At 44.6% G+C, this 16,215-nt stretch overlaps 2 protein-coding genes across 3 annotated transcripts in view; both read right to left on the bottom strand.

Annotated features, from left to right (window-relative positions):
- PAXBP1 (PAX3 and PAX7 binding protein 1) overlaps positions 1-8,643 on the bottom strand; it is a 29,288-nt gene extending 20,645 nt beyond the window's left edge. Inside the window, exons 1-7 of one of the 2 annotated variants that reach the window (XM_055701448.1) lie at positions 8,088-8,643; positions 6,309-6,437; positions 4,490-4,666; positions 3,054-3,149; positions 2,203-2,306; positions 1,189-1,409; positions 45-234 (exon numbers count right to left, since the gene is read on the bottom strand). In XM_055701448.1, the coding sequence (XP_055557423.1) occupies positions 45-234; positions 1,189-1,409; positions 2,203-2,306; positions 3,054-3,149; positions 4,490-4,666; positions 6,309-6,437; positions 8,088-8,538 (1,368 nt within the window). In that variant the 5' untranslated portion in view covers positions 8,539-8,643. Of the gene's footprint in view, positions 1-44; positions 235-1,188; positions 1,410-2,202; positions 2,307-2,927; positions 3,150-4,489; positions 4,667-6,308; positions 6,438-8,087 lie in introns of both variants that reach the window. The other variant, XM_055701447.1, reaches the window with a different exon arrangement.
- Positions 8,644-8,937: 294 nt separating this feature from the next.
- On the bottom strand, positions 8,938-15,003 carry C2H21orf62 (chromosome 2 C21orf62 homolog). The gene has a single exon (XM_055702986.1). It carries the CDS (start codon positions 14,064-14,066, stop codon positions 13,392-13,394), a length of 675 nt encoding a protein of 224 aa, XP_055558961.1. The 5' UTR covers positions 14,067-15,003; the 3' UTR covers positions 8,938-13,391.
- Positions 15,004-16,215: the final 1,212 nt, after the last annotated feature.

A 16,215-nucleotide genomic window follows, 5' to 3' on the forward strand; every position in this document is an offset into this window, starting at 1 on the left:
TTTTTTTTTTTTTGTTAAAAAGATGAATGTTTTTGCATCCTTACCTTTTCACTGAAACACTCAAGCAAGTCTTGGACATACCCTCGCATTTCTTGCAAAAACTTATACTGTTCACCAATACCCCCAGAAGACCCTTCTAATCTTTCAATTGCCTTGGTAGAGTCCTCTCGGCTTTGCTGATGTTTCTCATATTGCTGCCGATTAGCTTTGTGCAATTCTTTCATAGAGTCCAACCTGAAGGGCAATGGATAAATAGCAAATTTACATCCAGAAGTCTGTATATTTCAGACCGTTGAGATATTAAACAGACAGTGCAAGTACCAAGTCTATATATGGGAAATACTGAAAAGACATATTCTCTAACTTTACTTTGTCACTTTCTCCTCTCTCTACATAAACATTAAGGGTAATGGTTTAAATTAATTTGCTAGACTATTCTGAGTGCATTGCACTGCCCACTCCCACAAACTTTTACAGGAGTTGATTGCACTTAGAATAGTGCAAGGCTGGCTCTTAAGTAAAACTGGAAGGAAAGGTTTGGTGGGCGAGTCAGGGGTGTGGGGGGCCAGAACTACAGCTTATACAAAGCAGTCTTATTCCTCTACTAACTTCATTCACTGTCAAAGACTGTGACACTACAAAGGACATGGCATACAAACCAATTTTGAAGACATGTAAAGTGCAAATTGTTCATTATAAATGATTTCTCACTGCAATTGGGTTGTTCATTCAGTAGGACCTTTTGTGTACCTGACAAGCAGATTACAGCGTTTAAACCAAAAACCCCCTATATACACTAAAATTTAAATTCGTTATCTACTGAAGGGGAAATATCTGATCCACAGTTTAAAAGAATGCAACTTGACAAGCTAAACACCTCACTGGCCTTTCAATTCTTGACTATAAGACTGTGCAGTGTCCAGAAGATGCAACTCAGACCTGTCTTCAACAAGATCAATGGCCTCATATTTAAAGCTTCACTTCCAGAGAAGCAATCCAAGGAGACTTTCGAACCAAGTGTCAATGTCATCTTCACTTTTGTTTTGACATTTATTTTTTTTTAATGGATGTGCCAGTCAGTACTTTTCCAGCGATGAAACTCTTGTTTGCTCACCGAGACTAAAAGACACCTGAGGAACAGAAAGCTAGGGGACAGGTCTTTAAGTCTAAAAAGATGGTCTGTCCTACCTGTCTTTAAGCTGTTTCTTTACCAAATCAATAGTAACAGGAGTCATCTCATTACTGGGAGTTTTGAAAGGAACTGTATTATCTGTTTTTTGAGACTTGTTTTCCGATGATCCATATGCAGCATAAGTGTATGGAATGCCATATGATGAACCATAAGACAGTGTCTGGTAAGTGTTCTGGTAGTACAGATTATTCACTTCAGCAGGTTGACTTGGTTGAACCTAATGAAAGAGGAAACAAGCGTTAGCATATTAGACTTCAAAGAAAAGAGAAACTTACTTTCTTTCACATCTCAAATGTTGTAAAGTGAAAAAGGTTGGCAGGTACATTTAGAAAATGTGTATCAAGTGGATTTAAGTGCAGAACTTCCAACATGTAAGGTGGAAGAAAAATTCCCTTAGAAGCATCTTCTTAAATGGACAGATTCTTAGTATCATTATAAATATTTATACTTGGGACTATACTAAATTTTGCTAAGACTATTTTTAATAGGATGACATAGGTTCTTAGAGCCAGTGTTTTTTGGTTGTGATTTTGCTGAAATATTCTTTAACAAAACAAATCAACCACCAACTATCCTCTTCAACTGAGTGGCAACTTCACTATAAATGCACAAATAACACATGGTACAACCTGCTACAAATTCCAAGTCTATGCTGCAACACAAGATACAGAAACAACAAAGAAACATGTACTGTTTACATAGACTCTACAATCCCAACGATAAAGAAAAACAGAGGTCTCTCTGAGGTGGCATTATTCTAGCTGTTTCAGGGTGCAAATAAATGCTGGTTAACAGCACTGCTATCAGTATCTACCCAGAACAGAGACACTAATGAAAGAGATACCCCCAGATACTTAAAATCTTACATTCTTTGAAGAAAAATCAGAGGTCAGAAGTTACACACTGAACTTCTCAGATGAAACAGCCTTCTGTAAACTACTCATGTTCGTAATGGATTTAGATAATACATGCAGAAACACACCAAAAAGCATTCACAACTAAATACATGCCTGAGGTATGTTGATTCCTTTCCGTATCTGTTCTTGCTCCCATCTACTGAGTTCTTCATCTTGCTCCCCTGCCACCAGTGCTTCATCATCACTTCCCTCAATACCTTAATACAAGTTAAAACAAACAGGTAACAAAAAGGAGAAGATAACGTATTCATAGTAAGGGCCACGAGTTCAAAAACATGAGAGAATATGCTTCAGTGGGAACACCTCAGTGCATCCTCCTTTCCTCTTCACAAGGAATGAAGGATGCTAGCCTGTGAATCATTCTCACAGATGTTCCACTTAAAATCCAATGGATAAATCTGCAATTAACTGCTGGTAAAACCCTCTAATGTTAAAATCTTACTAATTAATGCCTTACTAATTCTCCTTTTCCAACATTTATTTTACCTGCTCACCAGCAAGAATGCTGTACCAAAGAACTAATGTTTTCCTTTTCACAACGATATACTTCCTAAAAAACAAGTACTAGAACAATACTAATTGATCCTTAGTGTAAGTTTCTACCAGATTCAGTAGAGTTGTGTGCTTCTAAACACAAGAATATAGTTTGTGCTCAAAATTTTATACGCAGGTTCCATTATGCAGCATTTTTCCTGAGAAAAGGAACAAAACTCCAGATTTATGCCTGTTTGAAAAACATGTTGTTTAAAAACGTTGAATGAGAGCGCTTGCAGTGAAAACAATGTGAATGTTTATCAGCTGTCCTAAAAAGGTTTTACCTATTTCCTCAGCAATCTTTTGCCTTTGGGATTTTTCCTTCACTGTAAAAACTATCCTCCTCTTCTCGTCATCATCTTCATCATCACTGGCATCATTTTCATCTTCTCGAACAAGGCGGCTTTTACCTGGTTCACTGTCAACGGGGGTAAAGTCTCCAAGTTCACGAGCCATTTGACGCTTTTTCCTAGCGGCATGAATGAAAGCAGCATCTGGAATTTCTCCTAGAGATAGATGTTTGCACCATTAAACCACCACTATAACAAAACAGGTATTATGACTTCTATTTACTCATCTCTGCAAAGATGATTTGGTAGCGTGGCAAACTGAGAAAGATGTGAGAGGGAAAAAAATCCACACTCACAGAAATGTTTGCAAGCAACTCATAAGCTGCCTGTGCAGACTTTCTAACCAGAAATCCTCAAAGCTGGGATCTTCCCAAAATGTCTGGCTCTGTTTCCAGCAGCTCACATGCCATAAGGGCAAAAACATGATGTTCCTATGGGAAATATTCATAAAGAAAAGGACGCCATTTACAAGAGAGGACTAGTGCAAAGGAAGGAAAAAACCAAGGCTCTTGACTCTGTCACCTCCTGTCCTGCCATTGCTCCCAGCTCTTCTTATTTTGGGGGAGCAAAAAAGATTGGCCATTTCAACAGATGGTGACAGCTCAGAGATTAAGGGGACACCAAACCAGATAAAGCTAGTATGAGAAGACTGTACAGTCACGGCGAAACAAGAAAAGCAGACCTAATTAAAAAGATCTAAAATGCCCAGCACAAAACCAATGCAACTTACTAAGTCATATAAAGAATGATCCCTGCAAAATTAATTTTTTGAATCATGGATAATTTTTACCACTATTTTGATTAGGCATGCACAGAAGGTTAAAGTTCAGATTCTCTTTACACTTGACATGACATACTCTATTCAAGCCAGCAATATCTTTAGAGATGCAATAATGTACAAACCGCACCACTTTGCAATTACCCCTTAAAAGGAAAAATTATTTGGTTAATCAACTAGGAATTTTTTTTCCCTTGAAATACGGCCATCTGTGGACCCAGGGCATCCATCTTCTATTTGGGGAGCAGGCTACCATGAGTGAGCTAACACTTAGCAAACCAGTTTCAAAAATAGTTTCTCAGACTGATTTCTTTGGCCTCAGGGACTGACCAGAACCTCATGAGACAAAATGAGATACAAAAACATCTGAGATACAGGTCTGCAAGGTAACAGACATTCGAATTAAAGACAAATTTTACCTGAAAGCATTTAAAATTCATGTTAAATCACCTATTCCAAATCTAGATTTTCTTAAAAGTTTGCCACCACTTTGAGAGACAAATTCCTCCTTCTGACATCAAGATGAAGCATTCTGTAGTAAAACATTTTCTGTCGTAAGACTTGCAAAATTGAACAGCTTTGGAAAATACCAGTTTCTTGATGCTCCGATGCTGGACATATTGCTGGAAAGTATTTTCTAATCACTCAAATACATTAGTCTGCTGTAAATGCTGGCTAAAGCATTTGTTAACATATCAGATCCATTATAAAAACCAACCTGGGCGGAGAACATTCAGTGATGACAGAGCACTTGAAAAAGCCCCACCAGCTTTTGGTTTTTCTTCTTCCTTCTCACTTTCAACTTCCATTTCTTCTTCACCATGCTCACTGTTTGCAGTCCCATCTTCTTGACCTATGTCCTTAATCTGTCCTGACTTTTCTAGTGGTGGCTCGACTGGTAAGAAAACAAAGCCCATATTTTACTCTTTTTTAAAAAAAAAGATCACTCTGAAGTAAAAATAAAATTAAAATATGAAACAATAATTTTATTGCTTGAGATCTAGTAGAATAGGCTTTCTTCATTGTGATTAAGTCACTGACAGCCTCTCAAAATCAAATTTGACAAAGCAAACACCCCAACAACCACTAAACATTCTAGATATTGCCAAGTATTAAAAAACAGTGTCAGAACTCAGTAATTAAAATCATACATCCAACCTTCATGGAGCCTTTACATATGTAATTAGAAAGCATTGCCTGTGTCACATCAAATCCTTCCACCAGAACACTCACTTCAAAAGAATTCTTCCATTTTCCTCTCAAACTGAGTGCAACCCACCTAATATAGGGCAACATACAGATACAGGCAGCAGGTACACATATTATGTAAAAAAAATGCATGTTAAATCCAGCTGTCCAATTCAAGCTGCACATATCTGAGTTTTTAGACTTTATCGTTTGTTTACAGAATCCAGAGTACTGACTCAGTAGCACCCACGAGGTCTTTGCACCACAACCAAACCAACTACAGAGACTGCAAAACAGACAAATAGAAAATAAGCACACACTAGCCATGTGCAAAATGCTATTTCTTAAGGATCTTTGTGACAGAAGCAAGAATTAAGATTCAGGATTGCACAGATCACCTGAATGTTAACCAAAAAAAAATGATCATTTCTGGTTTTGCTCATGCCCCACACCACTGCACAGGTGACAAAGATTCTAATAAGAAAGAACTTGTGCATTTTTAAGATACAGACACAAAGCCTTTTAAAAATCTGTAAGATGTTTAAAAGACTAATTTAATTAACTTAAAAAAGGGCAATTTTCTGCATGGGACCATGTTCAACTCTCATATGTTTCAGCTACACCATTGCAATCTTTAGATCATAAGCCTCTCAGGTTGTGCTCACAGCACTGTAGGTTACTACTCTACCAAAAAAAAATTAACTGGAAAAAGAATCATTATGCTTTACCAATGAGCTTCCAAAAAATGCAACAGCAGAAGTACAATGAAACTGAAATCACAGGCTCTATTCCAAGCTCTAGAGGACTGTACATTGTTGAAATATCCTTCTGCTCCAACTTTCATCCTGTCATCTTAATCACCATGTCTACTGTAAAGTCCAAGTCTTGAAACAGGCAGCTGTTGCATAATTTACTTAATAACAAAGAACATCACCCTGCTCACCCCAAAATCTTCCTTTGAGAGAAAATGTGTTACAAGGAGACATCCTGTCAGATAAGCACCAGAGTCCTAAACTTACTTTATTCCTTCCTAATTCAATAGGAAGGAACTTGTCTGACAAACGGAATCGAAATACAGAAACTACTGAGGTCTACTGACAACTACATAAACAGCTGAGAATTTTTATGCTTCTACATTCATTTCCACATGTGGGAGAATCAAAGAACTCTCTACTAGCTTCAGAACAGCACTTATAAGGTTCAAATGAAAACATTTAACGCATGCTTTACTTCAGTTCTAAATGCTAAATCCTCCAGAAGACTAATAACTCATCTTGAAAAAAAAGTAATTTGTATTTACAATGCTTAATCTTTCCCATTACAAAAGTTACTGTTAGTTTTGCAGTTACCATCTGTTGGAGAATTGACCTCTGTTCTAACTTTTGATTTTTCAAGATCTTCTTTGTATTCTTTCTTCAATTGTTTTACAATCTTTTTGCTGTAACTTGATTTCTTCACTTTAAAAACTTCTTCAGTTTCTTTAAAAGAGAAGTTGGAAAACATTACATTAGACCTGCCAAGAAGTACATTTACCTATTACATTTCTTAATACTGTACACAGAACTTAGTAAATGCCACTACCAACATAATTTACTGTGACTTCACATTTACACTGTTGCAACAAAACCAGTCCCATATCCTTTCATGTGGACTCATGTCTACCTTGTCCTTCTGTGGTCATTTTGAAGTGTATTCATCCCACCCACAGCACTGTCACAGAAAAGCAAGGCAGAAGTTACACAAAAGCGTACACACATAGCCAGCTTTTATCTGACTGCAGTATTTTTTTTTTTTGAACACTCACACAAGCTGATCCTTCACTATGACCATGAATTTGGAAGAAAACAAAGCCCCAACATTTTGGGTCAACAGTCTTTTCATAGCCACACATATACACAATTAATGAGTAAGGGAATGGCTGGGTTTGGTCATACTACCAGTTCAAATGCCTGCAGCACTACAACCTACCACAAAGTATGCAGTAAGTTACAGACTTAAATAGGACAGACAAAATCAGTTTCATGCAGGAAATCTGTGTTTGCGTTTTAAGTCTATAGTGTAATCCCATGTTTCCAGTATCTTTGTCAAAGATTTCAAGTCACTAGTCTCAGAATCCAAGTTCTAGTGATTACAAGAGAATTCTTTCCAAGGAAATTCAAAATGCATACTAACTCCCCTACTGACAAAAAGTATCAGAAAAGTGAGCTTCTCATTTTATTCGCCCTGAACTTTTCAGACACAACTACCTCTGGAGTATGAGGAGTGTTTTTGATCAATTTTAATACATAGTAGCTATTAGCCATAACCAGATTGTCTGAGTGAGAATGAACCAACGAGTGCAGTACCTGCTGGAATCCAGTAGAATTACTAGCTGAAGCACTGCACAAACACAACTACTCTGTTTTTCCAAAAAGTTGAGGTCCAGAAACTCCTCAACCACTTTTTCCATTATTTGTGAAGGTTAATGTAATAAACCTTGCGGACGGCTAGACAAATCAACTCTGGAACAAAACACCAGTGGCTTCACGTGGACAACAGGCAGTCAGACGTGACCTGTGAACACCAGCCACACCAGACGAGCACAATCTGGACACAAAGCCGCCCCTCGGCCCGCAGCGCTGGTCCTGGGGGGCGGCAGGGGCTGCACAGGCGCTGGGCCCAGCGCCCGCTGCCGCACGAAGCCAGGCCAGGCTGCACCCCGCGCCCGGAGCAGCACGGCACCCAGCTGCGAGGCGCGCAAGTCAGGCACCAGCCATACAGAAGCACAGGCAATCCACCCCGCTAAACCGGAATGAAACCCGCGGGACATCCCCCCGGTGCTGGGAGCCCACCGGCCCCGCAGGAGCCCAGACAGGGAGCGGGGCCCAAGGCGGCTGCCGGCCGGGCACTCCCTGGCCCCCCCGCGCCGCGCCCCCAGGGCTCTCCCCCTCCTCTACGACCCCTCGTCACCCCTGTGTCACAACGGGGCCAGCCGGCTGCCCAGCGAAATAAATACAGGTGCCGGCTCCCCCGGGGGACGCGCAGACGACGGGCGGAGGCCCGGTGCAGGCGGCCCGGCCCACCCCTGCAGGCAGCGAGCCGAAGGCGGCGCGGCCCGGTGCCCGCGGGCGGGCAGCCCCCCGCCTCACCCTCTTCCTCGTCCTGGAAGCTGAGCAGGCTGGCCCGCGGCACCTCTTTGTTCTCCCGCGGCCGCTTCTTCTCCTTGGCGCGCCCGGCGCCCGGCAGCCCGTTGCCCTGCTGCGGCGGCGGCGGCGGCGGCAGGAGAGCGGGCGCCGGCAGAGCCCCCAGGCCTGCCCTGTCACCCCCCACCAAGCCCAGCCCCAAGCCGAGGGCCGCGCCGTAGCTCGCGGCGCAGGCGAAGGCCGCGGGGCTGCCGGGCAGGGCGAGGGGCACGCAGCCGGCGGGCAGCGGCAGGAGCCCGGGGCCCGCCGCCAGCGCCATGGCGGCCTCGCCGGGCCCTTCCCCCGCCGCCCCGGCCGCCGGCGCCGGCTCCTGAGGCGGCTCCTCGTCGCGCTCCTCGTCCTCCTCCTCCGAGTCGTTCCGCTTCCGCACGTTCACCCTCCGCGCCTTGCGGAACATCCCGCCGGACACCGACCCCCCGCGCCGCGCCGCGCCGCTCCGGGACCGCCCGCTCCCGCCACCCCGCGCCGCGGCCCAGGCCCGGCTCCCCGAGCATGATAACCGCCGCGCCGGCGGCCACAGCGCCCCCTACCGCCCGCCGCCCGCCGCCGCGCGCCCGCCAACGGCGAGCGGCCGCCCGACCATAGAGAGGTGGCGGGGACGGAGGATAGCGCGTGCGCGGCGGGGAGCGTAGAGAGGCCGGGCTAGAGCGGCCCGCCTCGCCTCCCGCCACTCCCCCTCTTCCTTTCCCGGCTGCCGCCATCTTGTGTCGAGCGAGCAGCGCGAGCGAGTGCCGCGCGTCACGTGGCCGCGCAGCGCGCGAGCGGAGAGCTGGGCCGGGGGAGGAGCCGCGCGCCACCCGGCGGCAGTGCACCGGGGCGCGAGTGGGGTGTGGGGTGCGTGTGTGTCTGTGTGTGTGTCTGTGTGTGTGTCTGTGTGTGTGTCTGTGTGTGTGTCTGTGTGTGTGTCTGTGTGTGTGTCTGTGTGTGTGTCTGTGTGTGTGTGTGTCTGTGTGCGAGGGGAGAGCCGTCGGGGCGGCCGGGGGCGGCTGTGTGCGAGGGAGGGGAGAGCCGCCGCCGCTCCACAAACATCGCGGGGCCGCTGGCAGCGGGCCTGCGGGGAGAGGGGGAGCGCCCACGCCGCGCCCAGCCCCCTCATCTCCTCGGCGACCGGGGTCCGCCCCTCAACCGGGGCTGGCACCTCTGCGCTGCGCAGCCAGGCCCGGACAGCCGCTCCCGTCCCTGCAGCAATCTTGGCTTCTGGCGTGGAGCGGGGAAATCATGTGTGGTGGTCTTCGCGGTATGTTTCATGTGGAGGGCTTTCTGGGATTCGGTTTCATCTAGGCTGGGGGCGTCCTCAGAAGTCAGTCGAGCTTCTAGCCGCTATGTTGACTAAAGGAAAAACTGCGAGTTTGCTGGGAGATATCAAAAGATTGCTGACTTTTTATAAGACGGTGTCCCATACAAGTGTGTTAAGGACTAAGACCTCTTTTCAGCCTTCCTGCTGTATCAGAAGGGCCAGGCGACTTTGGGAGTCTGCCCCAGAGGGTATGAAAGGCCTGACTGGACTCTGCAGCATCCTGCTGCTGCACAGCAAGATCTCCCATAGAAAGCATCCCATTACTTTTGTGTTGTTGCACTGGAATTACTAGTAGGAAGGAAAACTGCAAATTTATAGCTCCTGTCTCAGTTTTTTTCTGATACAAAAAAATCCTGTCAGTTTGTTGATTGGCATATTCAATAATCACGCATCAAGGTTAGACTGGTGAACGCATACAGGTTGAACCTGATACATGGAGAATTAAACTACCATATATATTAACTGCTGTAAATACATAATCAAACAGCATAGGGTGTTGAGTGTGGTCAAGTGTGAGTATCTTGTGCTGGGATTTAAAGGAGATTCACAAAACCACATACTTATTTCTGCAGTGATGCTTGATGTACCACTGTGTGTAGTTTACATGCAGACAAAAAAAAAACCAAACCAGCACCAACAGAACTAAAGACTCACAACATACGTGATTTGTGTTTTGTATACATTGCTCTGAAGAAACTCTGCAAGCTCCTAATGCGGTACTTTCATATGGCAAAGCAATATAACACTGAAATTGGGAGAATCTATGGTTCTCTGTGTCAGCTGCAGGGGAGTTGAATAGATCGCTGCAGTGTTGGTGCCGTGGATTTCTGCTGCACATGTACTTGAGAGGAAGACTTTTTCCTGATTCAGGTAACACCTCTGCATGAGTTATTTGGGCACAGGGATAAAAAGTCTCTTATGTCAACCTTATACAGTGGCAAAAGTAACTGAAAGTGTAATTTGCAGTGTTAGAAAGCCCATGGAGTTATTAATGTCATGGTTTCTTCCCAACAGGCCAGAATACGTACATTCTCAGTTCCTGCTGCATGTGTGGCTTTTGAACAGTAACAGCAGCCAACCACTGCTGTCACGGCGATGTGGAAGTACTGTGTTATTCAGCACGTATTTTACTAGAGGGCAGCAGAAGCTCGGTTAGTGATTTCACCGAGTATAATTTAGGTTTCATTTTCCCAGTTTAAAGAGAGAGTTGGTAACATTTAGAAATCAACATATTTGTGTGTGCCAGCTCTATTTTACTAATCTTTTTAACAACACTATCCTGTGCAGGATTAGTGACTAGCCAGTGTGTGAAGGCAAGGTTAGTGCTCCTGCACAGACAGTTGGAGCATGGGATTCCTGGGCAGACAATATGAATTATTTGCCTGTCTGTAATACATACCAGACATGTAATGTGCTCAGAACACCACCCTGCACCCCTGCACCCCCAACCTCTGCCAACCCAGCTCCAGCGCCTAAGTGTTTTGTAACCTGTGATACAACCATGAGAGGTATCAGTAGATGTAGAAGAATGGCTGCAGAAGCATGGCCTTAGAATCTCTGAAGATCTGTGCAATCCAGGCCTGGTATTAGAATAGGTCTGTAATCAGAATTGTACTGAAGTTGCTGTGATGGAGTTAACAAGAAAGGTAGCCTTGAGCTATTCTTGCATCCTGAGACCAAGTAATTATGTTGTGCCAACAGGCCGTGGCTGTAACAAGATACAGCTGCTGGGAAAGCTGTTGCAGGGCCAAGAAAGATAGGGACCGGTATGGGAAAATAGGGAGTAACAAACTACAAGGCTGAAGCACAGCAACACAATTAGCTACATGGATAGAATGCTTATTTTAGTCATGATAATTAGGGGTGTGAGAACCGCACGTGTTTAGAGACTACTAACCAGTTATATTTCTGCTTTACGAATATGCATGTGTATCGGTTCTATATAAGTAGTGTTAGAAACTAATAAAGTAGAGCAAGATGCATAACTTATATTGAGCATCTTCTTGACTCCGGCGAACCCTTCTTCCAACAACTAGAAGTATTTGTGATTTGGGGAGAAGGCTCATGGTTTGTTGCCAAGGTGCTGACAAAGGTGTTGTCTTCACAACATTTTTAATGTTTTATAGTAATGATTTAATAGTTCTCCGGTTGAGCCTTCAAACACCTGTGTGCTTAAATCTGTTAATTTGCAATTGCAAATAGACCCCATTAATTCAGTAGTTACCGCGTTGTTCATGTCATTGGGAAAGCTCACAGTAATGGAAGGTGTGCATGTATGTAAGTATTCGGAAGAATCAAGTTTTGCTTCCTAGGAAAACGGCTCCATCATTGATTACAGTTATAGAAAAAGTCTTTATTTGAAGTTATTGAAGCAAATTCATTGGTTCCACAGAATCTTGACAGCCATTCCCCTCAGCACACATATTTTATCCCGGTTTCATGCAATCCTTTGCTGTCAATGCAAGACTGTTAGGACTTGCTATTCCAAAGCCTTTATTGTACTATATGGATGGATCCTGGCCTTAATCATAACTCATAGAATGCAAATCCTACAGACATGGGCAAGGAGCTGACTTCAGGCTATATAAATAGTCTTGATGTATGTTTTTCAAGGGATGGCAATCTTCCTCCTGCAATACATCTGAAAATTATTTGCTACGTGTCTGCCAGAAGTCTCACCTCCCTTATCACATGACAGTCGTTGGATGGGACCTTTCTCCTTTCTTATAGAGGAGAACATGAGCAGAGCTTGCCGTTATCAAAAAAGTTGAAGTCAAGTTCCCTGCATTTGGGGAAACTGCAGGAATTGGCACACCTGATGTGCAAGAGACAGACCTTTCCCTGGGAAAAACACCCTTGTGAGCATGCTGTCTCACTTGTTAGGTGGCCTCTTGCCCAATGCTTTCCCATGGTGTGTGCCATGGCTTGTCAGAGCACAGCTTCCTGGTCATCCCTCAAACACACCTTTGGTTGTGCGCTGAGGTCGGAGGCTGCTTGTGTAGCCCATCCCTGCTTTTGTAAGAGCCTGTGTCACCCAGCCCGGGCAGGGGGGTCCCAGCTCTGACGGAGTACCAGAGGGCAAGGACAACTCGGCACTCCCAGTCTGAGTGACTGCAATCACCTTGCAGCCCTTGAACCTGACAGCAGTGGGCTGTATCTACTGGGCACAGCCAGTAGATAGAGGGAAGGGATTATTCCCCCTGTCCGGCACTTACTAAGTGACTGCATACGGAATACTGCATGCAGGTTTGGGCCCCCAGTGCAAGAAGGATATGGATCAACTGAAGTAGTCCAGTGGAGAGCCACCAAGATGGTCAGGGTCTGTCTGGCGCATGTGTCTGAGAAAAGTGTGAGGGAACTGGGCTTGCTTAGCCTGGAGAAGGGAAAGCTGGGGTTAATGGTTGGAAAAAAGTTTTCCCCCTGAGGACGGGCAGGCAGTGGCACAGGTTGTCCAGTGAGATTGTGCACGCTCTGTCCTTGAGGGGTTTGGGGACCAACTGTAGAAAACCCTGAGCTGCCTGGTCTGATCCCAGAGGTGGCCCTGCTTGGGGCAGGGGGTTGGACTGGAGACCTCCTGAGCTGCCGTCTAACCCGACTGATTCTCCAGGAGGCTCAGTTTCTACAACTGGAGGTAGATGATTATGTCTTTTTCTGTCTGAGGCACAGCCTTAAAACACAATTTGTCTGCAGATTTATATTCTTAGCTTACAATATAGAATTTGTACTGAGGCTTTCAAAAACAGTTGTTTCGCATTTTCTTTGTTTTTTTAAGAAAGCATTTACTGAAGTAGTCTGATGAGCCTGTCTTTAAACACCTCCCTGTAGAGTGCTATCACAGTCAGAACTGCCCATACTGTAACAGCTCCTCCTGGCCAAACCAGACAGACTTAAAGAAGTCCCATCTCTCTCTTAGCAGTTTGCCATGCCTCTGACTACTGAATGTGTTAAGTAACTCAGTAAATAAATGTTACAACATAGCTGTTGTTATCTGAGGTTGAGAAAACATCAGAATACAGCAGGCTGGGAAAGTGCTCTGTGATACTAGAGATATTTTCCACGCTGTATGACTTCAGCAAAGAATATCCATTGAACAGTGAGGTATCCAGAAAAGAAACATATACAAGCATTTGCCTGTCTTTGCTGTGCACCACAAGTGAGTTTTCTTTTTCGTTATTGCTGCTGCTGTAGATGGTTACACTCTGCTCTGGAAATCGCCCCTTGATTTTGTTTACCCGGAGCTTTCGAAGTCCCCAGATGGCCAAGTATTCTGCTGGGAGAGGAGTGGTGCCACAGAAGGACAGCTTCAAATCCCGCACCCTTGTGAAGTTGAGGAGCATCTCCAGCACAGAGGTGTCTGTGAACCAAATGGTCAGGTGGCTGTTGTAGGTCGTTTTTTCCATGGTAGAAAGCAGCACTGTTTTGCAATTGCACATCAAGTTTGCCAAGCAGTAATCACAATCACGGATATCTGCTGAGCAGCTGCAGTTGCGAATTGTGTTTTCCTTGGTGAAAATTAGCGTATGGTTCTTCTGACTTCTCACAAAACTGCCAGTGATGTGTATGCCGAGGAAGCCAGCCAAAATGAGAGCCAGCCAAAAGGAGAAAGCAGAGAAGGCTACTGGCTTCATTAGTACTGGTGCCAAGCTGCCAAGTGTCTCCTCCTTTTAGTCAGTGAATTATATCACTTGGCTTTACCTACTGAGGAAAAAAAATTTCTTTATTTTACTGAAGACCACTCAACAGTTAATATTACTTTGCTTTTCCCACTCATTATCTGTCTCATCTATTCAGAACCACACTGCAGTTTTGCTGGTTGCCCTACATTAGAGGGGAAGCACAGCTACACTGATTCAGAAAAATGAATTTTGACTCACGTTTAGGATTCTTCTTTCACCCCTCTTTTCCTCTAAATGATTTCATCTGCCTATGGGACAGCTTGGACACCCTCTTCCCTATCCAGGCAGCCTGCCCAGTGTGAAGGTAAGGGCAGGGCTCCTCCTGCTCATTTCTCCTTTCTGCTGTCTCTTTGTCCACTTCTCAAGAGACAGGGGTGACAAATGACCCTGTTCTCCACTTCACCAAGTGAGTCAGTCTGTTAGTAAGGATTGTGATAACCTTGCTTTTGAACCGTGAGAGATATACTGGACAAAGGGAAAGAAAGAAAGGGTGGTTACGGGCAGAAGCAGTGCTAGATGTAGCACGTATCCTTCTGAACTGTGTGATACGCCAATAAAACCTGCTTTTGATCCATATGAAGCTATGCCTGCTCCAGCCTTAGCTTATAGTTTTGGGGACCAAGGACCATCTCACTGTGTCTCTGCACAACAACTAGTATAGGATAGACCCTGGCTTTGTTGGTTGCTCTGCCCCCCTTCATTTACCCTGGTATCTCCATGCATGCTTATGACAATGGAGCAAATTTCCACCCCAGCCATGCTCCAGCTCAGGTGGTTTGGGAGCATATTTGGTGGGGACTCTTGGATTCTCAGCTATCAGCCTTTGGTTTTCAGAGCAGGATTGGATCTTACCAGGAGCATCAGGGTTCTCCTGGTGCATTATTAGATGGTGCTATAAGCAACAATGCAGAATGTAATTTCTCAACGCAGATTATAAGATGCTGGAAAGTCTGTCTGATTTGACTAATTGTTTTGAAGCACCAAGAGGCATTAGAGCCAAACTTTGACCAGAGGTGGCAGGTCCTAGTGAAGGCAGTAGTAGGGCATGCACTGGGCAGAGTTTGGTCCTTAGCGTGTGAAAAGATTGATCCATGTCCAGAATGCATGTCTCCAGCACCTCAGAAAACATGGCAATACACCTGCAGTTGTGGAGAAACATTCCAGGTAAACAGGAAAATAATATTTATAATAAAAACACAAATTGGTTTTGTCTGTTATTCAGTCTTCCATCAATAGACAGTGGAATCTTCTGGTTTAAGCTTCAAGGAATGAGATCTTTAGCTTTTGATAGACAGTTGCATGAAAACATCTGTCCGTTGCATAACAGCAGTCAAAAAGTAATTAAATTGTTAAGATGTAGTAGAAAAACGATGGGAGAAGAAGACGCAGTGCTGTTGAGCTACTGCATAAATCAGTTGCTTGCTGACACTTGCCTGTTGTGTGCAGTTCAGATCCCACCGTTTCAGAAAGGATACCACAGGACTAGAGTTCAGAGGAGAGCAACAAGAGTGATGAGATATGGAAGGGTTTCCCTTTAAGTAAGGTGGGACTGGGTAAGGTAGGACTGTAGGTGGGAAAAGAGGTTGTGGTTGAGACCTATAACAGCACAAGCAACATGGAGATGGTGGGTAAAGATCAGTTTTTCACTGCTTCTTCCAAGAACAAGATCAAGACATTTCAAATAAAACCAGTAGGGTCACAGCTGACTTGCTGATCCTTAGCAAAGCATGTTAGGGATGTGAAAAGTTTTCACAAAGTCAAGGCAGGACTGGGTAAGCTCCACAAAGAGAAGTCCATTGTGGTTATCATGCACACAGGCACTACACCTGGCTACAGAAGGCCCTGTGCTGAAAGTACTTGGAGACAAATCTGTAGCAGTAAGTGTCACCTGTTCTTGTCCTCTTGTCCACCTACTTGACATCTCCTCTATGCACCTTCTTACAGCTGCAGATGGAGATGGCTGCTTGACTAGATGGATCTTTGGTCTGACAGATTATGGCCATACCTATATAGTGTAAATGTATGCAAACTGACTCAAACGTGATTTAATTCTGTATGTACTCCCTGTATTTAGCATGTTGTTCTCTTAAATGAAGGATAC

Source organism: Falco cherrug, chromosome 2 (genome assembly GCF_023634085.1).
Source record: "Falco cherrug isolate bFalChe1 chromosome 2, bFalChe1.pri, whole genome shotgun sequence".
In the NCBI taxonomy this organism is placed as follows: domain Eukaryota; kingdom Metazoa; phylum Chordata; class Aves; order Falconiformes; family Falconidae; genus Falco; species Falco cherrug.

Coding starts and splice junctions, on each gene's coding strand:
- C2H21orf62 (XM_055702986.1), bottom strand. CDS start 14,066: ATGAAGCCAGTAGCCTTCTCTGCTTTCTCCTTTTGGCTGGCTCTCATT.